The sequence below is a fragment of the Heterocephalus glaber genome, unplaced genomic scaffold (genome assembly GCF_053883595.1).
Source record: "Heterocephalus glaber isolate CG9 unplaced genomic scaffold, H.glaber_assembly_v1.0 deba00001687, whole genome shotgun sequence".
NCBI classification, from domain to species: domain Eukaryota; kingdom Metazoa; phylum Chordata; class Mammalia; order Rodentia; family Bathyergidae; genus Heterocephalus; species Heterocephalus glaber.
Window position 1 is genome coordinate 7,043,386 of NW_028258412.1, and position 27,046 is coordinate 7,070,431.

The window sequence follows — 27,046 nt, forward strand, 5'->3', positions numbered from 1 at the left end:
GGGTGCTGCTGGCTCTCTCGCAGCTCACCTCTTTTGTGCTGGGATCAGTGGTATGTTCTAGGGAAATTTGATTGTGACCAATTTGATTCAGGATCAATCAGAACTGTGGAGCAAATTAAGTTCATGAACTGATGTACAATGTAATCCTTGGACTCCAGGAGGCTGAGGCAGGATTGCTAGGAGTTTGAGGCCAGCCTGGGATATATAGTGAGTTCAAGGCCAGCATGAACCACATAGTGAGATGCTATCTCAAAAACCAAAATCGGGCCGGGGATTTAGCTCAGTGGTTCCATCGCTTGCCTTGCAAGGGCAAGGACCCGAGTTCGATCCCTGGTACCAAAAAAACCCAACAAAAACCAAAATCAACCCAGAACAAAAAACTGGCATGTGCCCCCATACCCATCTCCAAGAATTCTATAAATTTTCTAAGGTTAAGAACAAGGTGATGAGTTGGGTGACTCATGCCTGAAATCTCAGCCCTCTGGGAAGCTAAGGCAGGAAGATTACAAATTCAAGCCCAGTTTGGGCAGTTTAGGCACTTAGCAAGACCCTCTCTAAAAATTAAATTTTTTATTTAATATTTAATTAATTTTTTTTGAGACAGGATCTATGTAGTTCAGGAATTAAAGTTCTGCAATTAAAAGCATATGCCATCAAGCTTGGCTAAAGATTTAAAAAACAATTTTTTTAAAAAGGGTTTGGGGATATAGCTAAGCACAAAGGCCCTGGGTTCAACATGCTTTACAGGTGAAGTAAAGACAAGGAACAGAAAAAGAGGGAGGGAGGAAGGGGAAGAAAAGACTAGATTTCTCATATAACACAGCAAGAATAAAAGATTGCTGCTCTGAAAGTTTGGCAACTTTTTCCTTTGAGACAAGGTCTTGCTATGTAGTCAGTGGTGGCCTCATCCTCCTGCTTCAGCCTCCCAAGTGCTGGCATTACGGACATGCCTTGAAGATGCTGTGCTCTTGGGCAATTTTTTTCTTTTTTTGGTACCAGGGAACAAACTCAGGACCTTGCACTTGTCGGGCAGGTGTGGTCCCACTGAGCTAAATCCCCGGCCCCTCGGGCAATTTTTTATAAATTACCTTAAACCACACAACCAGACTCCCACTTTGAGGTATATACCCCACAGAAATGAAAACTTATGTTCACAAGCTGTATTTATTTATAGGTTTATTCATATTCACCTCAAACCGGAAACAATCCAAATATCCTTTAATGGGTGAATTTTATACCCATACAAAATACCATAAACACAGCACAGGTGAATCTCAAAGACAGTACACGGAGTGAAAGTAGACAACCCACAGGTTATGTTCCATATGATTATTTATGTGACATTCTGGAAAAGGCAAAGCTATAGGGATAGAGACTGGATACTTGTCTATGTGAGGTTGCAGTGGGGAAGCATGCCTGGCTATTTTGGATGGCAGAACTACTCCATGTCCTGAATTTACATCATGTGCAAAACTTACAACTCACAGAATTAAAAAAAAAAAAACCCTCATAGAACAGCACATCAAAAAGTTAATTATACAATATGTTAATTTAGAATTTAAAACAGTGAAAAAACATATCCACTAAAGTTCTTTTGAAAAATGCCTTCGAAGAAATTTTCTACCTGGATCTCTACCAGAATGATCATACTGTGGTGGCTCTGCCACACCAGGCCTAGAACAGTGATTTTCCTTCCTCTCCCCTGACTCCCCCACCCTGGGCCCCTGGGCACTCACTCCCTTTATGAAAGTAGGGTGTGGGTAGGTTTGAAGAGAAGGGGCACCTGGCCTCTGGACACACAGCTCAGTGTCAAATCGTAGAGTGAAGCTCTTGTGCTTGTTTGTCTTGTGTGTCATCTCAAAAGCTCTAGATTAGAATAGCTAGTCTTAAACCAGATGATGGCCCTGAGGGGTCTGAAGCAATCCTGGGCTCCAGGGCCTATGGGTGGCATCCACTGATTGTCCTTTTGACACATGCCTCTGTGAATCCTGGGAGTCAGAGTGGAATAGTGGCTCTAAAGGCCAGCAATTCTAAACAAAGCCTTTTGGGGAGAGCTGGAATCATGCCCTTGCTTTAGAACCCCTAGGTCACTCTGGATTAGACACAATGGGAACTTTAAAAAGGCTTCAAACCTCTTTTGAGGTAGGATTGAAACCATTTTTTGCCTCAAAGAGGGTGGCTTTCTGGAAGAATACTTTGTAAACAATATAGGGCTGTGCTCAGGAGAAATGTCTTCATGAGGATAACTGTGCTGAGCTGGGAGCAACAGGGCCAAACAGAATACCATTCAGTATAAAAGCTTTTCTTTACACTAAACATGCACCATGCACTAGGTATGGTGCTATGGAATTGTTCTGTCTTCACAGATGAGGACACTGAGGCTCCCAGATGCACCAGGTCACAAGAAGAGAAGGTGACAGAGCTAGGTCACAGTCTGCAGCTCCAACTTTTCAAGCCAACGCCTGTGAGAGGAACCTTTGAGGTCTGATGTCAGGCTTGCTTTCCTTGTGAGCCCCAAAGAAGAAAATTAACACCTTCTTTCCTCAAAGACTGGTAGAGGACTGCCATGGGCTCATTAAGACCTTGCCCCATACAGTATCACTCAGGAAAAAAAATTTTTTTCTGAATTTTATACAGTGGAATACTTTCTTTGAATACTATGTTCTAAGTCCTATCTAGAAAACTTGAGTGGGGCCAATGTGATAAAGGTTGATGTGAAGTCACCCAAGGCCCACAGGGTTCCAGGAAATGGCTGGAAGTCATTTACCCAGTAGATCAGTACTTACCCTGAGAAGCTCAGGGTTTGCCATGATGCTTAAGGCTCTGAAGGAGGTGGGATTGTGGCAGACTCCTTTCTGGGTTGGTCAGTCTTGCGGTGGGCTGCAGGATTCTAGGCCTGTTCTATGCACTGGGTTCTGATCTCTTCATCCAAAGTATCACTCGGCTCACCCCACCTCTGGCCAGTAGCCATCACTTACCCCTCACAGGGTAGAAAACTTATCTTCACTTACAATTAGTGAGTTTAGTCTTTAAAGATTTGGATTACAAGGTTAAAAGCTGTAGCAACCTTTCTTTTTTCTTGCCCTTACAAAAGGCACCATCTAGTTTGTTCTTATATCAACAAAAGTATAGTGTTCAAGTTCAGATCTTGGAAAAGGATCAACAACAAATCTATACTGCTGATCCCAGTGAGGGCGTTGGCAGGGTGGCTCACAGTGGAATCATCGAGTGAACCTCCTTCTCATAGATGTCTGGGATCACTCCCATTGAGGAAGGGACCATGTGCACAGTATTCTTGCCAAACAGCTGGAACTCATAGTGGATAAGCTGTTCCCAAAAGCCATTGTTGGGTCGGATGATGGGCCGGCAGGACTTGGTCCATGTGTGGGCATCTAGCAGGGACATGGCATGGTACTTCATGAGGTAGGCAAGACACAGGGCAGCTGAGCGGCTCACGCCAGCAGCACAATGCAGCAGTGTGCGGCCCTCTTTCATCTCCACTGAATGGATGTGGTCAGCAATGGGGTCAAAGAAGTCATAGAGACATGAGATAGGTGCATCAGCCACAGGCACTTGCATGTACTGGATGTTCTCATAGAAGGTGTTCACTACCTCCACTGAGACATTGATGACTGTGGTGATCTGGTTGCTGGACAGCAGGAGCTTATTGTTAGCAGCTGCCCCACTGCTGATATACAGGCTCCTGGTAACCTGGGAGAGGCCACTGACTGAGGGCTGCCGGAACTGGGTTGGGAAGGCACGCGTGAGTGATGTCATCAAGGCAGTGGATCAGCAGTTGGTGAAACCTGAGGCCTATTTCTCTTTTCTAGGCTGTGTCCATGGAAAGCTGCAAGGAAGGAGAGGATGTTTAGAAGACAGAGGGCTGGCAGGCCATGCCCAGGAGACTTCTGGAAAACAATGGATCAGCCTATAGGATTCTCCAAGGTGGTCCTGACTATCACTGCAGAATGACTCAGGAAACTCCCACAGATACCCGGGGTCTTCTTCAAATCCAGAGAATCTGATTCTCTGGTGAGAAGCATGAGTCTCAGGAGGTCGATGTGCACTTCCCTACAGACAAAGGGTAGGTCCCTGAGCCTGGAACTCACAATCTCGCTGGAGCCAACCCCATTCTCCCAATAACCAGTTGCCTAGGTCAATTTTACTCTGACCTAGTCTGAGTCTCCATTCAGGCTCACAATAGTAACCCTCTTTTTTCCTCTTTTCAATACTCTTCCCTTTCTCTCAGCTCTTCCAAGTAAGAACCACTTGCATAGTCTCCCTCCAGTCTTCTGACTGTGTGCCCAAATCATGAGACTCTGAACCAGTGACACGGACCAGAGGCCACTGTGCTGGGAGTCACTGGAGGAGGGCAGAATAAGAAGCAGGGAGGGTCCTGCTTCTTCTCTCCCCAAGAATGATCTCTTTGAAGAGACAGGATGAGCCCATGCAAAACTGAGGTCAAATACCAAAGTCCTACATTGTTAAACATGTTCCTGCACCTTGACTGTAAAGAGGCCTGGGGGAGGGAGTGGCTAGAAGCTTCCTGGAGGCCGAAAAGCTTTGTGAAAGCTGGCATGAGCACCACAGCAACCCCAGGAGTGAGGGGAAAGTGCAGAAAGGCAGTGAGGCCTTAGGAAGCCTCTCTACACCAGCACCATGCTGCTTATAGCAGCGGGGCTGTGGTACACACCCCTGGGAGAGGCAGACTCTTGTCTTTTAGGAAATCTCAGCATCTACCCCTACTTTCCTAGTCTTGAACAAAGCTTCAAAAACAGTACACTCCCTGAAATAGGGACATTTGGATTTAAATCGCACCTCTCCAGGCCAAATGGCAGTCTTCATCAGGCACAAATGAGGAGCCAAAGCTTTGTTCCTTTGTTTAATATATATCAGAAGCTGCCCTCAGTCAAGATAAAATTGCAGTTCTTAGTTTGGCTGTCAAGACTATCTGTGGCCTAAAAACAAAAAGAAAAGAGAAAAGCTGGGCATGGTGCTGCACATCTGTATTCCCAGCACTTGGGAGGCTGAGGCAGGAGGATCATCGTGAGTTCAAAGCCAGCTGGGCTACATAGCAAAACCCTGTCTCAAAAAAAAAGATTATCAGTGGCCTGACTACCACCCATCTTTCTGGCCTCCTATTAGGCTTCTCCATTTTCTTTTCGAGACAGAGTCACTATGTAGTTCAGGCTGGCCTTGAACTCATCATGTAGCCCCAGGTTGCCCTGGAACTTGTGGCAATCCTCCTGCCTCAACCTCCAGGGTGCTGGGATTACAGGTGTGAGCCACCACATCTGGCAAGGCTTCTCCATTTTCTGAAGGGCCTCAGCTAGACTGAGCCACTGATAGTTCCTTATGGTTGTTTGTCCTCTATGGCTGGCAGCCTTTGTCTTTGCTGTGTTCTAAACCTAGAGCCCCCCTTTCCTAAGCTTATCAGTTACTGATCTGTTCCACTCAGCAAAGGACTGTAGAAGTCTGAGGAGTCTTTGGATCTTACACTGAGTCATTTCCTCAATGAAAACGTCCTGGGAGCACACCCCTTCCCCATGTTTATTAACCTTTCCCTATTCATGCTGGAGATGGAACCCAGGGCCTCACACACACTAGGCCCAGCCCAAGGTCCTTGTTTACTCACACTAAGTCAAAACAGATCAGACAAAAAATCAAAACAGATTCTCTCACACTAAAGTTCCAAATCACTAACCGGAGACTAAGCTGTCTGTCTGACCTTCAAGTAATCCAGTACCAACCAAATTTCCCAAACAGGTCAGTTTCAACTGGCATAATGAAGTTGCCTGTCTTAATCTTCACGGTACAGGTAACCTAAAGTAACTTGATGTTAACCAAATAAATTATTTTTATTTTTTTATTGTTCAGTCTCCACCTTCCAAGGAAAATAACTTTAAAATGACCAATCTTTTTGTTTCAGTCTTCAGTCCTTTTCTGTTCATAAAAATCATAAACCTCTTTTGCTTGGCTCACTGGGTGACTTGTATTTTATAGCATGAAGTGTTGCCAGATTTAGAATGGATAATAAAGCCAGGTAAGATCTTTAAAACTTTTTTTTTTTGGGTACAGGGGATTGAACTCAGGACCTTGCACTTGTGAGGCAGGTGCTGGAACCACTGAGCTAAATCCCTGGCCCTAAGTAAGATCTTTAAATTGTTATTTTTGTCCTCTGACAGTAATAGAGATAACAGTGCTTACCTTGAAAGGATGTTGTGAAACCACGTATAGTTGTTGACACCTGTAATACTAGCATTCTGGGAGGCTGAGGCAGGAGGATCAAAATGTCAAGCCCAGTTGGGTCAACTTAGAAAGATCATGTGCCAAAATAAAAAATAAATTTAAAAAAAGGACTGAGGATAAAGCTCAGTGTGAAGGCCCTGGGTTCAGTCTCCAGTAATACACACAAACCCACACAAGGTGTTGTAAAGATTAAACAAGATAATCAGCTAATGGGTTTGTTGAATGTGGGGCCTGGCCAGAATAAGCCCTCTAAAACGGGTAACAATTCTTGCTGTTGTCAGGGAAGTTAAAATGCAAGGAGTTGTTGGTCCTAAGGGAACAAGGATTCTTTCGGGCTAGAGGCTATGGAGTAGCAAAGACTGTCTTAAGAAATGATACAGAGCTAGAGAACAGTTCCACATGAGGGACAAAGAGGCAGTGAAACAGCAACTCAGCAACGACTCAGTTTTACCATTTGACAGCCTATGAAGACTTTGACATCCCTCCTCTGATTTGATCTTCAAAGCAACCTAGTTGGACTGGAGTCGAAAATTAACACCACCACTGTCACAGGTGGAAAGTGCTCCACAGACAGAAGTCCTGTTCAAGGTAACACAGAAAGGTCCGAAAGCTGCTCCTTCTGGCCTCTAATACTGGTATGTGGGGAAAGTCAGCGAACACTGAGGATAGTTGGTTAAATTCTGGGTTACTAAAGTAACAAGGTCCACAGGTTTGCGGGCGTCACTCCTAGGGGTGAGTCAGGTAGGTTTCCCGAGATTCGGCACTGGAATGGTTTCCAGTTGGTGTCAAGGCCCCCATCCTACCTTTCTCCTGGAGCAGGATAGAGGGGTTCATTGAGGTAGCAGCAGTGCGGCGAAGTCCCACGAGAGGGTCTTTGGGGGAGAGAGATCAGTCAGGATCCCTGGGCCATAATCCCCACCGGCCCAACGCTTTGGTTTCCATAGCAGTGGTTTCACCTCCATGAGAGAAATAGGCTGTACTGGATCTTCAGAAAAATCGCAGCCTCTGAGCCGCGGCGCAGCAATGCTGGGGTCACGAGGTTACTCACCCCACGATCACGCCAGTGCCACTGCCGGCTTTGACGAGAAAGGGTCAGTTTAGCGCTCTACGGACTATTCCAGCCCGCCTATCCCGTCTCCATGGCGACGACGCGCCTGGTCAAACCAAGGCGGCCACCGAGGGACAATTCTACTGCGTCCGTCCGCAGCCTCCGAGGCCCCTCCCCTTACGTATCTCCCGAGAAACAAGCACAGCGCCCCCCGAGGTGACCTCTGGGATTCTCTCCGCGTCCTCCTGCACTCACTTACGCTTCCCAAGCTGGCTCCGGTTTCCAACCTGTCCTGTAGTGTGGAAGACGCGACCACACAGTCATGTAGGCCCTCGGTCAAATGGGACCTAGACTTGCCCCCGGATTATGAGATCCCAGCCAAGGCGACCACCAGTTCCGCTGCCACCTGCGGCTCGGACTTCCGGCGCGACAAGCTCGAGCGCCGGCAGGAAATCAGTACACGGTTCGGTCCGCAGGTCATCTTCATGCCGCCGCGGACCGTCTACCACCCGGTACTCTTCAGGTGCGGCCCGGGCTTCCAGAGCGTTCGTCAGACCCCGACACCTCTGCGGAAGCCCGAAATCATCAAATTCGCGATCCCTCGTCCCATCAACCCCCCAGTCCCTGAGCCCCAGACCCCTCGTAACCCAACCCGTTTAGACTCCCGGGAAGTCTGAGTTTTTCACGGACACTGCCCCCAGCTCCTTCCCAATCCAGCTTTTCGGACCCCACGGGCCCGGCCGAACGCCTTCAGCCCAGACTTCCGGGAGAAGCCAGGATTCCCATCCCCCATCTCGGCTCTCGACTTCCTTTGGGAGGAGCCCATCCTGTCCGACACTATTTTCTTAGGTTGTTCGTTTCTCAATAGCTCGGGGAAAAAAGTTAATTCCTTCTGTCTCCCTTGTGTCTTAACAAACCCGTTTCCCCCACTCCCACAGAAGACGCGCAGTGGAAAGCGATTTGATTCAAGATGATTATTATTTCTTACCTGAAAGGGACTTGGCAGATTGATATAGGTACTGATCATTTTCACCCCCCTGCTCACCTTGCCCTGCCATTACCCCTGGTTCCATATTTGGGGGCAAGTTCCATGTGTATATTTTGTTCATATCCTTATGCCTTAGTTACTTTCTTCATTGCTGACACACAGTATTTGACACCCACAATTTAAAAGAGGAAAAGTTTATTTTGGCTCACATTTTTGTAGATCTTTCAGTCCATAGTTGGCTGGCTCCAAAGCAGGGCAGCATGGCAGAGGAGAAACAGTTCATTATGTGGCAGCAAGAAGCAGAGAGGAATCAAGGGAGAACAGATACAAACCCGTCCAGGTCACGCCCACAATGACCCACCTCTTCTCACCAGGTTTCACTTCTGAACATCACACCCAGCTCTAAACCTATCAGTGGATTAATCCAGTGATGAGTATCACATACTCATGATCAAGTCGACTCACAAAAGCCCCATCTAGGAGCACATGAGGCTTTGGGGGAACATCTAGATATAAACCAAACCACCTTCCCCCATGTTATCCACCCTACCACCCCTGCTTCCTTCTTGCTCCCTTCCTCTTGTCTCATAATAAACTTCTTCCTACTTTACTGTTATCTTTTTAGATTCAATATTCAAATATTATTAATATTTTTAGGTTCAATATTAGGAAGAACATGTGATATTTGTCTTTATTTCTCTTCTTGGTGTTTTGAGACAGGGTCTTGATAGGTAGCTCAGGCTGGCCTTGAACTAACTTACTATGTAGCCCAGGCTGGCCTTGAACTCACAGTGATCCTCCTCCCTCAGCATCCCGAGTGCTAATATTACAAGTATGCACCACCATGCTGGGTGATATTTGTCTGGCTGGCTTATTTTGTTCAACATGATGGTCTCCAGATCCAGTTATTTTCTTGCAAATGTTGTTCTCCCTTTTGGCTGCACAATACTCCATTGTGTGTATAAACCACACTTTCTTTTATCCATTTATCTGTTGATGGGCATCTAGGTTGGTTCCATATCTTGCCTATTGTGAATTGTGTTGCAATAAGCATGGATATACAGGTATCATTATAGTATGCTGACTTTAATTGCTTTGGGCATATACCAAGGAGTAGTATCGCTATATCAAATGGTAGCTCTATTTTTAGTGTTTTGAGGAACCTCCATACTGATTTCCATAGTGGCTGTACTAATTTACATTCCTTTTCCCCCCACATCCATTTATTGTTTGTATTCTTGAGTTAGCCATTCTGACTAGGATAATGTAAATTGTCAATGTAATTTTATTTTTTTTAAGCAAAACATTTATTGGTACATTTTAGATATACAATATGATAATTTTTTTTTTTTTTGGTACTGGGGATTGAACTCGGGACCTTGTGCTTGCAAGGCAGGCGATGGAACCACTGAGCTAAATCCCCGGCCCTAGATATACATAATAATAATATTCATCATAGGGAATCTGTACCTGTACATGATATATCTTTCTTCTCTTTTCCCCCATTACTGCCCTTCCTTTTGACCGCTCTTCCTCTCCTTATTTCAAAAGCTTTGTTTCTATTTTTTCCTTCTGTTCTCTTTTTTTCTTTTTCCTTTCCTCCTCCTTCCCTTGTTCCCCTTCTCATTTCAACATTCTCTTCCTATTTCCCAATATCTATTATATATCTTGGTCATTATTTATACTTTCAGTTTCTCTCTCTTTTTAATAAAACATACTTTCAGTTTCTCACACCAGAGAAACAATGCAGTATTTAAATGTGTGTCCGATTTATTTCACTTGAGTATGATCTCAAGGTGCATCCATTTAGCTAGAAATGTCTGAAGCTCCTTCTTTATGGCAGAGTAGCACTCCATGATCCTTTTAATTCTTTTGGGAAGATACCAAGAAGGGGAATAGCTGGGTCAAATGGAACCTTTAGTTTTAGTTTTTTGAAGAATCTCCACACTGATTTCCACAGTGGTTACACCAGTCTACACTCCCATCAACAGTGGAGAAGAGATCCTTTTTCCCCACAGCCCCACCAGCATTTGTCATTGGTTGATTTCTTGATAATAGCCATTCTTTCTGGAGAGACATGGAATCTTAGCATGGTTTTAATTTGCATTTCTTGAATGACCAGTGATGTTGAACATTTTTTCACATATTTGCCATTTCTGCTTCTTCATCTGAGAAGTTTCTATTTATTTCAGATGCCCATTTTTGAATTGTGTCTTTAAATTGGGGAGGGGTCTGATTTTTTTGAGCTCTTTATATATTCTAGATATTACTCCTTTGTCTAGTGACTAGCTGGTAAAAATTGTTTTTCCCACACTATGGGTTGTCGCTCAACTCTGTTGGTGGTTTTTTTTTCTGTGCAAAAGTTCTTTAATAAGATGAGATCCCAGTTGTTCATTCTTTGAGATATTTCTTTTGTAATTGGGATTTTGTTCATAAAGTCTTTGCTTGCACCAATGTCTTCAAGAGTTCTATCTATTCTATTTTCCATCAAATTTAGTGTTTCTCTTTTAATATTTAGATCTTTGACCCATTTTGATTTGAGTTTAGTGCATGGTGAAAGATATGGTATAGTTTTAATCTTCAGCAAGTAGAAAGCCAGTGTTTCCAGCAACATTTATTAGAGAGGCTATTTTTCTTCCAGTGAAGGTGTTTGGCTCCTTTGTCAAAGATAAAATGGCTAATTATGTTTGGAGTTGTTTCTGCATCTTCTAATGTGTTCCACTGATCCTTAGGTCTGTGTTTTGCCAGTACCATGCTGGTTTTTTTGGTACCGGGGATCGAACTTGGGTCCTTGCGCTTGCGAGGCAGGCAGCGGAACCACTGAGCTAAATCCCCGGCCCAGTACCATGCTGTTTTGATCACAGTAGCTTTGTAGTATAATTTCAAGTCAGGAGTTTTGATGCCCCCTGCCCTGCCTTTTTTACCTGGAATTTCTTTTGCTATTCTAGGTCTCTTCTGGTTTGATATAAATTTTAGGATTGTTTTCTCTAGTTCTGTGTAGTATATACTATTGGTATTTTGATTGGGGTTGCATTAAATCTGTGTAACAGTTTTGGAAGTATGGCCATTTTCATTGTCTTCATTCTTCCTACCTAAGAACAAGGGATATCTTTCCATTTTCTGATATCCTCTTTAATCTCCTTTTTCAGAGTGCTGTAGTTTTCCATGTAAGGGTCTTTTACTTCCTTCGTTAGATTCTTAGGTATTTCATTTTTAGGGGATGCTATTGTGAAAGGTATTGTTTCCTTAATTTCTCTTACAGTGAGTTTGTTATTGTGTACAGGAAGGATATTGCTTTTTGAGTGTTAACCTTGTATCCAGCTATGTTACCAAATTTGGTTTTTAAATCTAGAAGTCTTTTGGTGGAGTTTTTGGGGTCTTCTATGTAGAGTATCATGTCGTCTGCAAATGATTATACTTTAACTTCTTCCTTTCCTATCCTCACTCCTTTTATTTCTTTCTCTTGTCTAATTGCTCTGGCTAATGTTTCCAGAACTATATTGAATAAGAATGGTTACAATGGACATCCTTGTCTTGTTCATGATTTTAGAGTGAAAACTTTCAGTTTTTATCCATTTACTATGATGTTGACTATTGGTTTGTCATAGATGGCGTTTATCAGATTGAGATAAAGACCATCTATTCCAGTTTTCCATAGGGTTTTTTTTTTTTTTATCACAAATGGGTGTTGGACTTTGTCAAATGCTTTTTCTGCATCTATTGAGATGATTATATGGTATTTGTCCTTGGCTCTGTTAATATGGTGTATTACATTTATTGATTTACATTTGTCAAGCTAGCTCTGCATCCATGGAATGAATCCAACTTTGTCATGGTATATAATCTTCTCGATAATTTGCTGCATTCTGTTTGCCAGTATTTTACTGAGGATTTTTGCATCTATGTTCATTAGGGAACTTGGCCTGTAGTTCTTTTTTGGTTGAATTCTTCTCTGGTTTTAGAGTCAGGGTAATGCTTGCTTCCAGGAATGAATTTGGGATTATTGCTTCCCTTTCAATTTCATTACAGAGTTTGAGAAGTAGTAGCATTAGGTCTTTTCTAAATTTCATGTAGAATTCACCAGTGAATCCATCATGGCCTGGGCTTTTCTTTGTTGGTAGGTTTAAAATTATATCTTTAATTTCATTGACTGGTATTGGTTTATTTAGAATTTTATATCTTCTTGAATTACCTTGGTAATTCATTTGTATCTAGGAATCTATCCATTTCTTCAAGTTTTTCATCTTATTAGAATACAGGTTCTTAAAGTAGATATTGGTGATCTTCTGGATTTCTGCAGGATCTGTTGTGATTTCACTCTTTTTATTCCTAACTGCATGGATTTGAGTCTTTTTTAATTTAAATTTTTTTTATGTGAGTCTTCTATTTCCTTTTTTTTTTTTTTCGGTACCAGGGATTAAACTAGGGTCCTTGTACTTGCGCAGCAGGAGGCGAAACCACTGAGCTAAATCCCCAGCCCAAATAGAAAATTTTTTTTTTTGGTACCAGGGATCGAACTTGGGACCTTGCGCTTGGGAGGCAGGCAGCAGAACCACTGAGCTAAATCTCCAGCCCTTATTTCCTTTCTTTGATACAGTTGACTAAGGGTTTGTCAATTCTATTTAATCTTCCAAAGAATCACCTCCTCGATTCATTGATTCTTGGCATTGTTTTCATAGTCTCCATTGCATTAGTGTCTGCTCTGATCTTTATTATTTCCTCCCTTGTATAAGCTTTGTGCTTGATTTGCTCTTCTTTTTCTAGAAGCTTGAGGTTCAACATTAGGATGTTTATTTGAGCTTGCTCTGTTTTTCTGATATCAGAATTCACTGCTATAAATTTCCCTCAAGGACTGCTTTCATTATGTCCCATAAGTTCTGGTATGTTGTATTGGCATTATCATTTAGTTGTAGAAACTGTCTAATTTCTTCTTTAATTTCATCTGTGACCCATCAGTTGTTCAGGAGGATGTTATTTAATTTCCATGTGTTTATGAAGTTCTTGTGGTTTCTTTTGCCATTGATTTCCAATTTCATTGCACTATGGTCTGATAATATGTATGGGATAATTTCAATATCTTTGCATTTACTTAAGCATGTTCTATGAGCTAGTTTGTGATCTATTTTGGAGAAAATCCTTGTGCTGCTGAGAACAATGTGTATTCTGACGTTGTGGGGTAGAACATTTTGTAGACATCTACTAAGTCCATTTGTTCAAAAGTTTGGTTTAGTTCTGATATTTCTTTGTTGATATTTTGTCTCGTTGATCTGTCTATTTGTGACAATGGGTTATTGAAGTCCCCTATTACAATTGTACTAGTGCTTATTTGATTTTTCCTGTCCGTTAATATTTGTTTTATATAGTTAGGTGCACTGGTATTTGGTGCATATATGATTGTTATCTCATTCTTGGATTGTTCCTTTTACAAGGATGTAATGACCTTCTTTGTCTCTCTTAATCAGTCTTGGCTTGAAATCCTCTTTGTTTGAAAATAGAATAGCTACCCTTGCTTTTTGTTCCCTGTTAAATATAGTATTGTTTTCCATCCTCTGATTTTAAGTCTATGAATTTCTGTTTGAATTAAGTGTGTTTCTTATATGTAGCATATTATTGGATCTTGTTTCTTGATCCATTCTGGCAGTCTATTTCTTTTGATTGGTGAATTGAGAGCATTTACATTGATCGTTATAACTGATATGTATTGACTTATTCTTGTCATGCTATTTTCCTGTTGCTGTTTCACTTTTCCTCCCTCTGTTTAATTGCTTGCTTTGCCTGGTAGATTCATTCTGTTGGGGTTCATGGAGTTGTAATCCTTGTTATCTCTTTATAGAATGTCCTTCAGAACATTTTGGAGTGCTAGTTTGGTGGTCATGAATTTCTTCAGATGTTCTTTGTCATGGAAATATCATTTCTCCATCAATTTAGAAAGATAGTTTTGCAAAGTTCATCAATCTGGGTTGGAGGTTGTTTTCTTTTAGGGCTTAAAATACTTTACTCTAAGCTCTCCTTGACTTGAGGGTTTGTATTGAGAAGTCTGCTGTGATTCTGATGGGCTTTCCTTTATAGGTGATTTATTTCTTTTTTTTCTAAAGGCTTTTAATATTCTGTTCTTGTGTTGAATTTCTGGAATCTTGACTATTATGTATCTTGGTGTAGATTTTTTTTATCATGGGCAATTGGAGTCCTCTATGCCTTACTTATTGATATGACAAATTCTTTTTCTCTGGTTAGGAAGTTTTCTGCCATTACTTCTGTGACCAGGTGTTTTATGTCATTTGTGCTATCTCCTGCTTTTTCATTGACTCTGATCAATCTTATATTATTCTTTTTTGCATCATCTAGCAGCTACTGGATTGATTTTTCATAGTCTCTTGTTATTTTTGAGAAAGCTTTCTTTTCATGGTTGCTAACAACAATCCTATGTTGTATATCTGATATTCTGTCCTAACACTGGCTCATTTTGCTGGATATATTTTCAATGGAATCTGCTGGAGATGTGTTGGACTTTGTTTCCTGGATTCCATTTCTTTCCTATGTTGGGCATTCATGGTTTCTGTCATTTTTCTAAGCTACTCCTCCTTTTTAAAAAACATCTGTATCTGCTCTAGAGTCACTAACCATGTCTTTCATTATAGTTACCATCTCTGTAGTTATCTAAGAAACTATTTCTGCTTTGATTTTTTTCTAGAGCCTCATTCATTTGCTTTGTTACTTTTTTTGTTATCATTTCAGAGAGGTCCAGGTGAGTGGCTTTTGGATTGTTCCACTTCATTGCCTGCTGAGTTGGCCTTTGGGGAGCTGGAAGTTTTGGGTTGTATCTTGCTGAAATGTCTGCTCATTTTTTATTTTGTTTTTTAATTTAATTCTTGGGTTGAGGCTTGTACATTGCTTATTGCAAGTAGTTTTATTGCTAGTATTCAGAGCCCTAATGAAATGACTACTTAATGGAGGTGTCTTTCAGGTATAGCTGGCTTTTGGGTTTTGAGTGTGTTGCAAGATCCTACCTCTTCACTTCACTAAGTGAGAAGTTGCCTAGCCCCTGGTTCTTTGGCACTAGCCTGTAGTACTGTTTGTGACCCTTAGGCCTTCTCAATCTTGGCATACTAGCAAAAAATAACTGATTAGAACAACTATGTCACCTTGGCTAAAGTAGTACAATCAGCAACATCAATAGCATCAAATACAGCCTAGAAAGTGACAAACTGTGGTATTATTAATTTGCCACCTTTAACTGCATGAACTAGATTTGTGGTTATATAACATAATCTAAAACAAACCAGAAAATTGTATACAATAAATATGCTCTCAGTATCTTGATTTTACCCTCAGGGAAGAAAATTTAAAAGCAGTTCAGGGGGATAGAGAAAAATAAGAAAGGGGAGAGATTAGAAGTGAAACTGGAGAACACAGGAAGCTTATGCAAACATTTGGAAACTGGTGAAGAAGACAGGAGGGAAAGAGAGAAGGAAGAATTAAAAACAAGAACAGAGCAGAACAACAACAACAATAAAAACTAGAAACAATTTTCACACTTATATTAAAAACAAGAACAAACAATCAAGGAAAAACAAAACAAAAACAAATACAAGAAAAGAAAAAAAATGTCCACTTTAAGGCATGTCTTTGCTGTCACTGGTAGACAACATGGGCAGACTCCAGAACCATGTTGATTAATCCCAACAAGCCAGCTGTAGATTTATGGTGGGTTGGTGGATAATCCCAGCAAGCTTGCACCTTTAGTTCTGAAGCTCAGGCTGGTTTCTGGCTGTGATCCTGGAACCCATTTTATTCCACCTGTAACACCTTTGTGCCTCCTGCCAGCTTGAATTTGGCTCCTTGACCTCTTGCTGACTTGAGCTCAGTTCCACCTCACCCTGATGAAGCCAGCCCACAGCTGGTCTGAGTTCCAACCTCAGTTGGGCCCTCTCCAAGATGGTTACTGGCCAATCACCCTCTCCTGGGGCATGTCTGAACCTGAATAACACCAGCCACTGTAGTCCGCTTTGTGCACTGCTGCATTCCACTGGTGTATTTCTCCATGGAGGCCTCTGGAGTTACCAGTTGTCACAGTGCATCTGTAGGTTCAACCCGCCCTTCCCATGCACTGAGTCAGGGCTCAGGGAGAAAGTGCTGCTTGTTCCCTCTTTCTTTTTCATTGAAGTCTCTCTCTTTGCTCCTGGGTTTCATTTCTTGTTTCAGATCCTTTGTATGGTCCATTGGACCTACTTCCCTCCTTCTTCTCTTCCTCACATTGCTATATTCCAATGTCTGGAAAACCATCTTGGAAAGGCTGTTTCCCTGTTGTTCACCACTCTGCCATCTTACCAGAAATCAATGAAATTTTAATTTCCCTAATGTCTAAAGATGTTGGACTGTTTTTTCATATACTTATTGGATATTTGTACTTCTTTTGAAAATATCTATTAAATTCATTTGTCCATTCATTGGGCTATTTCATATTTTAGTATCAAGTTTGTTAAGTTCTTATATATTGTAGATATGTACAAGTCCTCTGTTAGAAGAGTCACTGGTGGGGCGGGGATTTAGCTCAATGGTTCTGGTGCCTGCCTCGAAAGTGCCAGGTCCCGAGTTTGATCCCCAGTACCAAAAAAAGAAGAGTAACTGGTAACAATTTTCACCCATTGTTTTCCTTGATGTGCAGAAACTTTTTAACTTGATGTAGCTACATTTGTTGACTTTGCTATTATTTCCTATGCCATTGGAGTCCTATTTAGGAAGTCTTTGCCTATGCCTATGGCTTCAAGTGTTTCCCCTATATTTTCTTTCAGCAGAATTTCAGGTTTTATATCTAGGTCTTTAATCTATTTTCAATGGATTTTTATAAAGGATGAGAGATAGGGATTTAATTTCAATCTTCTACAAGTGGATGTCTGGTTTTTCCAGCAACATTTGTTAAAGAGGCTGTCTTTTCTCCAGTATATATATTTGGCTCCTTTGTGCAGAATCAGGTGGCTATAGTTGCATGGATTTGTTTCTGTGTCCTTTATTCTGTTCTACAGCTCTCTGTTTTTGTGCCAGTCCCATGCTGTTTTTGTCATTATGGCTTTATAGTATTTGGAATTTGGTATTGTGATGCCTACAGCCTTGTTCTTTTGGCTTAGGATTGCTTTGGGTATTCTGGGTCTTTTGTGTTTTTGTATGAATTTTAAGATTTTTTTCTAGTTCTGTGAAGAATGTTTTTGGTATTTTGATGGTGATAGCATTGAATCCATAGATTACCTTTGGTAATATGGCCTTTTTGATAATATAATTTTGCCAGATCATGAACATGGGTGGTCTTTCCACCTTTTTGTGTTTTCTTCAATGTTCTGAAATGTTTATTTTCTTTCACCTCCTTGGTTAGACTAATCCCCAGGTATTTTATTTGATTTGAAGCTACTGTGAATGGACCATCTTGGACTTCTTGTCCCTTAGAGTCTCCTGAAGTCCTGTCCTCTTCAACTTTCCCTCTCTTTTGTAAATTCTTTCAAAAGCCTCTTTCCTTAAAATTCCCATATTAAGTAGCCCAAACTCTGTCTAAACTCTTCATTTACTGGTTTTTTCCCCCTGCTCTAATGTATCTGCCTACACCAGTCCCAGGCCTCACTTAGATCTAGGTTGTGAAATAAATATCCCTACCTTAGCTACCCTCAGATTCATCCATCTGATCCTTACCATCCAACTTTCGTTTCTCTTTTCCATGACCCTGCTTCTCATCTAATCCTGATGACCCTTTCTAGGCTTGGAGTGTAGTTCATTGGTACAGTGCTTGCCTAGCATGCATGAGGCCCTGGGTTTCATCCCCAGCACAAGGTGGAGAAAAAGACTGCTTTTGAGGACTGTTTTTATTTTTCTTTAAAGCTACTTCTAATAGTTTAGGGTTTGCCTCACACAATAAATAGCACTGGGAAGGGGTAACCTCCTCAACCCCAGGAGTGGCTCAGGTGAAGAAAGGCTACCTGAGGGGAAGGAAGCACAAAAGGGACCTGCTACAGACTCAGGGCACAGGGAGTGGCATCAGTATTGGGACCTGTAAGCACTACAAGAGGAAACTCAGGCATGGTGGGACAGGCTCCAGACACACAGGTGAAGGGCAAGAGGGTTGGACACGAAGCCACAAAGTTACTTGAGTTCCTCCTTCTTTTCATTTGCCTTTTTTTTTGCTTCTAATGCATGATCTCTGAGTCCTTCTGCTTGCAGGTGGCAGCAGAAAGTGTTTCATCTCTGCATTTCTCCTTAACCAAACTCTGCTTTTTCATATTCTTCTGGCAGGTGAGCTCACGCTCGTTACCAAGGGTCATGGTGACAGCAGTGGCTCCAGCCTGCCTCCGTGTGTCCCCTTGATTCATCCAATGTTGCCTTGAGGACTGTTTTCATTCCCTGTTGACATGTCTCTTGTGGACTCCTCTGGACCTTCTACATCTTCTTATGATGGCTTTTCCTCTTGCTGTCCAAAAAACAATTTGTCCACAAGGTGGAACTTAGGGATACTCCCTTGTTCTTCTGAAAATTATGAGAAAGCTGTGCTTGTCCCAAGAAACTTGGGGAGAAATAAGCGATTATCTTTTCTTTTCTACTTAAGTATAATTTTATTCTACTCTGATTCAATGCCAAGTGTATACACAAAATTATTTGGATAATTCAATAAGTTACAACATTCCATGTTTTAACAATAACGAGAACATAAATGATCATTTCCTGAGTTAAAAGTGCAATGTAAAATTTCATCTGTATTGCTAATAATTTATAGCATAGAATGTGATCAAAGTGATCATTTTATCATGTCATAAAACATAGCTGCTTATTTTAAAACAGTGATACAATTTCAATAATAAGGAAACTTATAATTCATAACAAAGAATCTTTTATGTATTTTTTACTTATTATGATTGTTTTTCCAGGTCAAATATTAGTAGTAAAATAGTTCTGGTATGAAATAAAGCCAACAAGTTATCTGTACTCACAGAATATTTGATTTCATTTAAGAAACTGAAGCCTGGATTGTAGTTTACCTTGTAATACATGCAAAAGTTTTCTCTTAAAAATTTCTAAGTGCTGGGGATTTAGCTCAGTGGTTCTGCTGCCTGCCTCACAAGTGCAAGGTCCTGAGTTCAATCGCTGGTACAAAAAAAAATTTCTAAGCAATCACAAATTTAGGTGAATAAAGGTAACTAGCCGAATAAAGGAAAACGACAGTTCTTCATTATGCTGTAAAACTGTGGATTGTCTTTGGAAAAGTAAAGATCATACAGCAACATTATTCCTTGTTCTATAAATGGCATTGGTCCACAAATGCAGAGGAGGACTCTGGATTTTCCAAAGCTTCGTTTCAGAAATTCAGAAAGAAGAGCTGTTGAAATGTGTCCCTGGTTGCCATTCCATTCAGATGTTGGAGCTGAGAGAACATATTCAATATCAAATCTTTTATCCTTAAATGCTAATTTATCCAATTGGTTTCTCCAAATTATATCATCCTCTATTTTATTGAAGAACATCAACTTCAACTTCCTGAGACTGGGTATGTTATTCAAAGCATAATTCAGTATTTTAACCATCAGTGTGAAGTCTGTTCCAGCTACCACTAAAAAGAGATCTTCTAATTCCTGGAGTCTGGATTTTTAAAAATTGCCTTCAGGACCGCTTACAGAAACAAAATCTCCAATCTGAAGATGATCAAGCTCTGGTGTGAGGAGTCCAGCAGGATAATTTTGATCAAAAAGTACTTATTGTTGGGAAGATCTGGTTCTTTGAACTCTGTGAATAAGGAATAAGATACAGGTGTATATGGCTTTACTATTTCTGTACCTGTGACAGTTAACTTGAGGTAAACAGGGTGCCCAACTGGCACCTGGAGATGAGTGCTTGGTGGCAGCATCAAACAGAAAAGCTTTGTATCATGAGTGACATCTTCCTTGGAAACTAACTGGCACTTTCTGTAGTATAAATCTGTATCCTTCTTTAGAGTAAGTAAATTATGCTTCTCCAGGGGCTGTCCAAGGTATTTCCAAGAAATATTTTCTTTTTTTTTTTTAAGGACAATCTTTATTTTTTCCACATTCTCAACAACTCTCAGAGAAAAATCTTCAACCTCATGGCTTAGCCCAATATGGATAAAGTATGAATAATCCTTGGTAAGTGTTTCTGCTCTAAAGGAGTCATCTTGATGATCAACTATTACTGAATCTAAACTGATATCCTTTTGTTTAGTATATATGACAATGGTCACTAAAAAGTCTGTTTGGAACCAGTCATAGCTTGGAGAATTAGGACCTTCTTTGGCAAGTGTACCTGCTACTTGGGTCTTGGAAAGCATAACAATCCATGATTCCATCATGTTCCTCAGCTCCTCTATTTTTTTATCTGTGTCCTCTCTAGGTTTATTAATCACATCTTGCACTATGGGCACAATCTCTGCTGTTATCTGAGAAATTATTTCTGATTTCATTTTTTCCAGATCCTCTTTTGTTGCCAGTTCAGGGTGTCCAGGTGGTTGAGTATCAGATTGTTCCATCTCAGTTCCATTTGGGGTTGCTGTAGGTGATCTGGAAGTCTGGTTTTGAGGCTCATTTATGTGTCTTCTCATTTGGACATGGGAGGGGGTGTCGATGGGGGGAGTGTCACCTCCTCTACGCTGGGAGTGGTGCTACAGTGGCCTGGAAGCCTCCTCCTCTGTGCTGGGAGTGGTGTTATGCCTGCCATGCCTTTCATTAAAGAAAGAAAGATACAAACAAACCTGGGGAGGCCTCAGCCCATTCCCCAGGACCCCTGTCGTCAGGTGCTTGACCCACCAGCCATCTCTAACCTGTACAAACTTCCCATCCCCATTCCAGCTTAATGAATTGCACTGAAGCAGCTGTGAAAAAAGTCTTACCCAAGAGTCGTTTATCTCAGGTGATCATGCGTGATAACCTCTATGCCCAGCGAACCTATGAGTTGCAGGTAAAGTAGCTACAAGCTTTTACATTTGCATTAGAGGACGTTACTGGATAAACCCAAATGCATTTCACACTCCCCATATCCTGGGGCAGGGGGAAGAGCCTACCTCCTGTCCTACATGTGATATGGAACCATGAAAGCAGATCATATTTTTACAGAGGAGGCAATTGATAATTGTTATTGATTTGCTTAAGGTGTTCCAGGCTGAAGGAAGCAGGGAGAAAGATTCCATGTCTCTTGGCTCTGATGGCATTTCTTCTTAAGGCACATGATCTTTCTAGGCAATCCATTAATGTATTCTTGCTATCTCCCATACATTTTCAGGTCCCGGAGCCTGAATTAGCATAATACTATCTGCTCAGTTTTTTCTTCCTTTGGGGGTTTCCCATTTCCCATATGAGAACAGAGGGTCTTCCACTTTTTGCTTACAGCCAAGTAGGACTTGGCCTCCTTACTCAAAAGCCCAAGAGTTGTCACTCTACTGTTCCCCATAGATCTTTCTTCATATAACATGTCTTTAGGAACCACTTGGAACAGGCAACACTAGGTACTAAAAAGAATCACATAAACAAGAGTAACTCTAAGAACACACTCACTTCTTCAAGCAGAGCAGGCAACGCAGAGTTCAGCTACTGTCCCCTTCTTAGCTGTTGAGCTTCCCTCCATGTTCCAGGGTCAAAGACAGATGAGTCCATGGGATCCTGACATAGAAGAGTGGGAAATCCTTAAAAGATGATGCCAGGCCTTCTTAAGGGCAACAAAAACAGCTGGAGCTGGGAGTATACAGCTCATGGCAGAGCACTTGTCTAGCATGTGCAAGCCCTAGGTTCTACCTTTACCCTTGTGACAGAAAAAAAAGCCAGATTCTGTATCAGATGCCCCAAACCTCCTTATCCTTCAAAGCCCAAGCACAATTTATGTCAATCCTGCCATGCAGCTTCTTGTTTTCAGTATTAGAAATCAAACTCAGGGCCTTGTACATGCTACACAAGTGATCTGTCACTGAGCTACATCCTCAGCTTTATGCAGCTTTTCTTCATATCTGTCTCCTTCTAGGGGGTATCCCTTTTTGCCTGGCTTAGACATATTTGGGCACATGTCTCCCTTGATACAGTGTAGTTACTGGGAATACCTGTGACCGATTTTTCTTAGCATCACCTCCCTCATCTAGTGCACTAAAATAACTAAATGAGGAAAATATAGGCTGTGCCTCCCCAGACCTGTTTCCTGGTGGGGACAGGACAGAATTTATGTAGTTGAAGAAATGAATGAAATTCATGGTGATGTAAGACCATTTGTGGAAAACACTAAATGGTTGACAGGGACAGAATAACAGGATTATGGGAGAAGGAATAAACAAGATGCACCTTCCTACCACCCTAGCCCCCTATTGCTTTCTGATCAGCCTTCCAATAGAAATACAAGTAAAGTAAATATGAGTCTCCTCAGCTGCAGACTGTCAGAATATACCACAGGGGTCTTCCAGCTTAATACCCACTTTCTACAAATTAGGAAACTGAGATCCCTAATGAATCATATAACTGTATTTAGGGAATGAATATTGGATCCAGCAGGCACATTTTTCACCTTAGATGTCTCTTTTACTGTGAAGTGGCTTCATAATCCTAATCTTTTTTGTTGTTGTTTTTAAAGGAGAAAGCTTTGGAGAAGGCCAAGAAAAAGACAATCCAATGGTATGAACATCTGAAAAAAAAGTTCATAACAGACCAGCTGAGGAAGCTGGGGCACTGGAGACAGGAATCCATGAAAATTCAGCCATACTTGGATAGCTTGAGGGCATATGAAATCCAGTTGAAACTGCAATCTTCCAAGAACAGGCAGCCAACCTAGTCATGGCAATGATCTGCACCATGGCCACAGTGACATCAACTAGACCAGGGGAGAACTAGAATGAGCCAGCTTACACAAGCATAGACCAATAAAGCAACACCACAGGCAGCGGGGACACAAAAAACTCTCAGCATTTGTAATTTTCTCTTCCCTACCCTTCTCCTGTATTTCTATGAAAGAGGTCCCTATAGTCCCATTGGTGCTTGAGAGGAAGAGACTGAATGGAGCCAGCCTCTGTGATCAATGCAAATTGACCTGTCAGTGCCTATATCCTTTCCCTTCTCCTTCCCTTTCTTTCTGCTTCCCCTTCCCTTCCCTTCCCTTCCCTTCCTTCTCTTCCCTTCCCTTCTCTATTCCTTCCTTCCTTCCTTCCTTCCTTCCTTTTTCCTAGTGGAAAGTAACTTTTATTTTATTTAGACAGGGTTTCACTATATAGTTTAGGCTGGCCTTGAACTCATTATGTAGCCCAGGCTGGCCTCAAACTGGTGATCCTCTTGCCTCAGGCTCCCAAATGCTGAGACTGCAGAAGGACATGTGCCCCCATGTCTGGTTGAGAAAGCTAATTTTATTAGCCTCATTTTAAGGATGAGAAACAGGCTCAGAGAGTTTGATAGTTAGTGAGAAAGACAAACCCAAGCCCATCTCACACTGAAGCCCATCTTCTACCCCACATTAGGACTCCCTATCTTTGTCATTACAGGTGGAAGCAGAGGACCTGGCACCTAGAGAATAGTTCAAATCCTGGAGATGATACTATGGGGGCCCCAGTTTTAATGTCAATTACATGAGGTCAGCTGTTTAGCTCTAACCCAAGTGTCCCTTCTACCAAGTGACTGAAGAACTTGTCACCCAGGATGGGATAGATAGGTTGTTAAAGAAAGTTTGGCTAGATTAGGGAGGTGTAGATTAGGGAGATGCTTACCCAGGAAAGGGAAAGGCACAGGAGTCCTGATTACTGTCCCAGAGCTGTTAAAAAATGTTCTCAGCAACACTATCAGGAAGTCTTTGCCAAATGGTACTTTCTCCTAAAGAGATCAAGAATGTTTGAGCCCACCTTCATTTCCTCCTGGAAATACATTTTGTTCACTTCACCACTTTGGAGTACTTGGAAAAACTTTTTGATTGAAAAAACTTGCCTGGTGCACAGTAGATCTCATTCCTTTCTTTTCCAGGTTTCTCCATGATCTAGAAGAAGAGGAAGGAAATTTTGTATTTACTGAGCACCTATGGCATACAAGGCATTGTCTATCTCACCTCATTCATTCCTCCTAACACTTGTCAGGCATCATACCATTTTGCCCGTGAGAAAATCAGGGAACAGAAAGGTTAAATTGCTTATCTGAACCAGTATATGAGATGCATAAAGTAAGCTCTTTCCATGCCAGTCCACTTCCCCTAGTACTCCTGAGCTTCAGTATGAACATGGTGCGTAATTTCAGCCATGGTTGGCCTAAGGGACTGCCCTGGGAGGGATGGCCATATTTGAAGTTTCCTAGAAATGGCCTCTGGCCCTTGATTTCTCATAGATATAGTGGTTGAGCATAGCATAGGATGAAAGAAAGCCTGGGGTAAGGACCTACTGTATTCCTTTCATGGTTGGTCCTAGTTCCCAACTACAGATGAGCAGTGGGTTCAGAACTATGGCTCAGTGGATCCAGAGCAGCCTGGCATGGGGGCTTGGCAGTTGGAATTAGTGGAGCAAGTTGCCAGGGAGCAGGAGGAGGCAGGTAGCCACCCCAATTACTGCTAAAAGTGATCTCAAAGTTCTTAGCATTTCTGCCTCATCCATCCATCCATCCATCCATCCATCCATCCATCCATCCATCCATCCACCTATTCATCCATCCATGTAGTCCCTCAATAGACAATCAGAACACAAAGGTGCAGGAAGTGGTTTTCTGGCTTACTGTGACTCCTCTGGTTTTTGCTGATTGGTGTAGCATGAGAGTGCCTCTGCTCTGGTTCACTTTGATCCTGGGCAAGTCACCTTGCTACTCTGAAAATGTAGGCATATGCACGGACCTATCTTGTGCAGAGCCTCTCCTATTTTTTTTTAAAATTCTTTTATTGGTACATTTTAGGTATACAACACAATTACAGTTACATTTCTCATTGGGAACTTGTACCTTTACATGATGCATCTTGGTTCTTATTTTTTCCCCATTCCTACCCCACCCTTCCCTATTTACAAAGACTTTATTTCCATTTTTTCCATTTCTCATCATTTTTCCTTTCCCTTCTTTCCTTTCCCCTGCCCCTCCCACTACCCCTACCCCTTTGGACATTTTCTTCCTATTTTGCATTATCGATTATTCATTCTAATCATTGGTACATTTTAGGTATACAATATAATGATATTTATCATTGGAAATTTGCACCTTTACATAATCTCTCTTGGTTCTTATTTTTCACCCTTGCCCAGCCCTCCTTTCAACCACTCCATTCCTCCCTATTTACAAAGATTTTGTTCCTATTTTTCCATTTTCTCATATTAATTCCATACCCTTCTTTTCTTTCCCCTACCCCTCCCACTTCCTTCCCCTTACCCCTCCCACTTCCTTCCCCTTTGCCCCTTTTCTTCCTATTTCACATTACCTATTATACATTTTAGTCCTTATTTACACTTTCAGTTTCTCACACCAGAGAAACTATTCGGAATTTATTCATGTGTGTCCTATTTATTTCACTTAAGAGTATCACCTCAATGTGCATCCATTTAGCTATAAATGTCTCTAATTTCTCATTTTTTATGGCTGAGTAGTACTCCATTTTATTTTAAAAAACCCCACATTTTCTTTATCCAGTCTCCAGTTGATGGGCATTTGGGCTGTTTCCAAGTTTTAGCTGTCACAAACTGTGCTGCTATGAACATGGGTGCACATATATCACTGTGGTATGTTTCTTTTAATTCTTTGGGGAAGATCCCCAGCAGTGGAATAGTGGGGTCAAATGGGACTTCCAGTCCTATTTCTTTGAGCTATCTCCATACTGATTTCTACAGTGGTTGCACCAGTCTACACTCCTACCAGCAGTGGAGCAGAGTTCCTCTTTCCCCACAGCCCTGCCAGCATTTGTTATTGGTTGATTTCATGATAGCAGCCATTCTTTCTGGTGTAAGGTGGAATCTCAGAGTTGTTTTCATCTGCATCTCTCGAATGACCAGTGATGTTGAACATTTTTTCATGTATTTATTTGCTATTTCTACTTCCTTGTCTGAGAAATGTCTGTTGATTTCAGGTGCCCATTTTCAGATTGGGTCTTTAAATTTGGGAGGTCTGATCTCTTTAAGTTCATTATAGTTTCAAGATAGTAGACCTTTGTCTGAGGAAAAACAGGTGAAGATTTTTTCCCACATTGTGGGTTGTCTCTTCATGCTGCTGGTGGTTTCTCTCGCTGTACAGAAGCTTTTTAATAAGAAGAGATCCCACTTGTTGATTGTTTGTGCTAGTTCACGGGCAACTGAGGTTTTGTTCATAAAATCTTTTCCTACACCGATGTCTTCAAGAGTTCTACCTAACCTCTGTTCCAACTGGTTCAGAGTTTCTATTTTAATATTTAGATCTTTAATCCATTTTGATTTTAGTTCAGTGCAGGGTGAGAAATACAGGTCTAGTTTTAATCTTTGGCAAGTTGAAGCCAAATTTTTCCAGCACCATTTATTCAAGAGGCTATCTTTCCTCCAGTGAGGGTGTTTGGCTCCTTTATCAAAGATAAGATGGCTGAGTGTGTCTGGTGTTGTTTCTGCATCTTCTAATCTGTTCCACTGGTCCTCAGGTCTGTTTCTCTGCCAGTACCATGCTGTTTTTATCAGTAGCTTTGTAGTACAGTTGCAGGTTGTGGATTGTGATACCCCCTGCCATGTCTCTGTTACCTAGAATTGCTTTTGCTATTCTGGGTCTCTTCTTGTTCCAAATGAATTTTTGGATTGTTTTCTCAAGGTCCGTGAAGTATGCTGCTGGGATCTAAGTTGG

General features: G+C 41.6%; 2 protein-coding genes and 2 pseudogenes across 10 annotated transcripts; 1 reads left to right on the forward strand and 3 right to left on the reverse strand.

Moving 5' to 3' along the window:
* Window positions 1-1,159: 1,159 nt before the first annotated feature.
* Window positions 1,160-7,739, reverse strand: Dusp18 (dual specificity phosphatase 18). Of its 9 annotated transcripts, XM_004843459.4 has the most exons (4): window positions 7,557-7,738; window positions 7,053-7,121; window positions 4,819-4,958; window positions 1,160-3,847 (listed from the first exon to the last, which is right to left on the reverse strand). In XM_004843459.4, the coding sequence occupies exon 4, from the start codon at window positions 3,775-3,777 to the stop codon at window positions 3,211-3,213; it is 567 nt and encodes a 188-aa protein (XP_004843516.1). In that variant the 5' UTR covers window positions 3,778-3,847; window positions 4,819-4,958; window positions 7,053-7,121; window positions 7,557-7,738; the 3' UTR covers window positions 1,160-3,210. The 9 variants fall into 9 exon arrangements, with proteins under 9 accessions (XP_004843516.1, XP_004843517.1, XP_004843515.1 ...); XM_004843460.4 differs by lacking the exon at window positions 4,819-4,958; XM_004843458.4 differs by lacking the exon at window positions 4,819-4,958 and having other exon boundaries at window positions 6,208-7,121.
* Window positions 5,786-25,314, forward strand: CUNH5orf52 (chromosome unknown C5orf52 homolog). Its single transcript, XM_087198637.1, has 4 exons — window positions 5,786-5,818; window positions 7,351-7,820; window positions 21,119-21,227; window positions 22,878-25,314. The coding sequence occupies exons 1-4, from the start codon at window positions 5,786-5,788 to the stop codon at window positions 23,073-23,075; spliced, it is 810 nt and encodes a 269-aa protein (XP_087054763.1). The 3' UTR covers window positions 23,076-25,314.
* On the reverse strand, window positions 18,281-18,870 carry LOC110348865 (small EDRK-rich factor 2 pseudogene; annotated as a pseudogene).
* LOC106009296 (cytochrome b5 reductase 4 pseudogene) lies at window positions 19,460-21,122 on the reverse strand (annotated as a pseudogene).
* Window positions 25,315-27,046: the final 1,732 nt, after the last annotated feature.

Coding starts and splice junctions, on each gene's coding strand:
- Dusp18 (XM_021257213.2), bottom strand. CDS start 3,777: ATGACATCACTCACGCGTGCCTTCCCAACCCAGTTCCGGCAGCCCTCA.
- CUNH5orf52 (XM_087198637.1), top strand. CDS start 5,786: ATGAAGTTGCCTGTCTTAATCTTCACGGTACAG. Junction 5,819..7,350: donor TCTTAATCTTCACGGTACAG/GTAACCTAAAGT, acceptor GGGTCAGTTTAG/CGCTCTACGGACTATTCCAG. Junction 7,821..21,118: donor TACCACCCGGTACTCTTCAG/GTGCGGCCCGGG, acceptor TCCCCATTCCAG/CTTAATGAATTGCACTGAAG.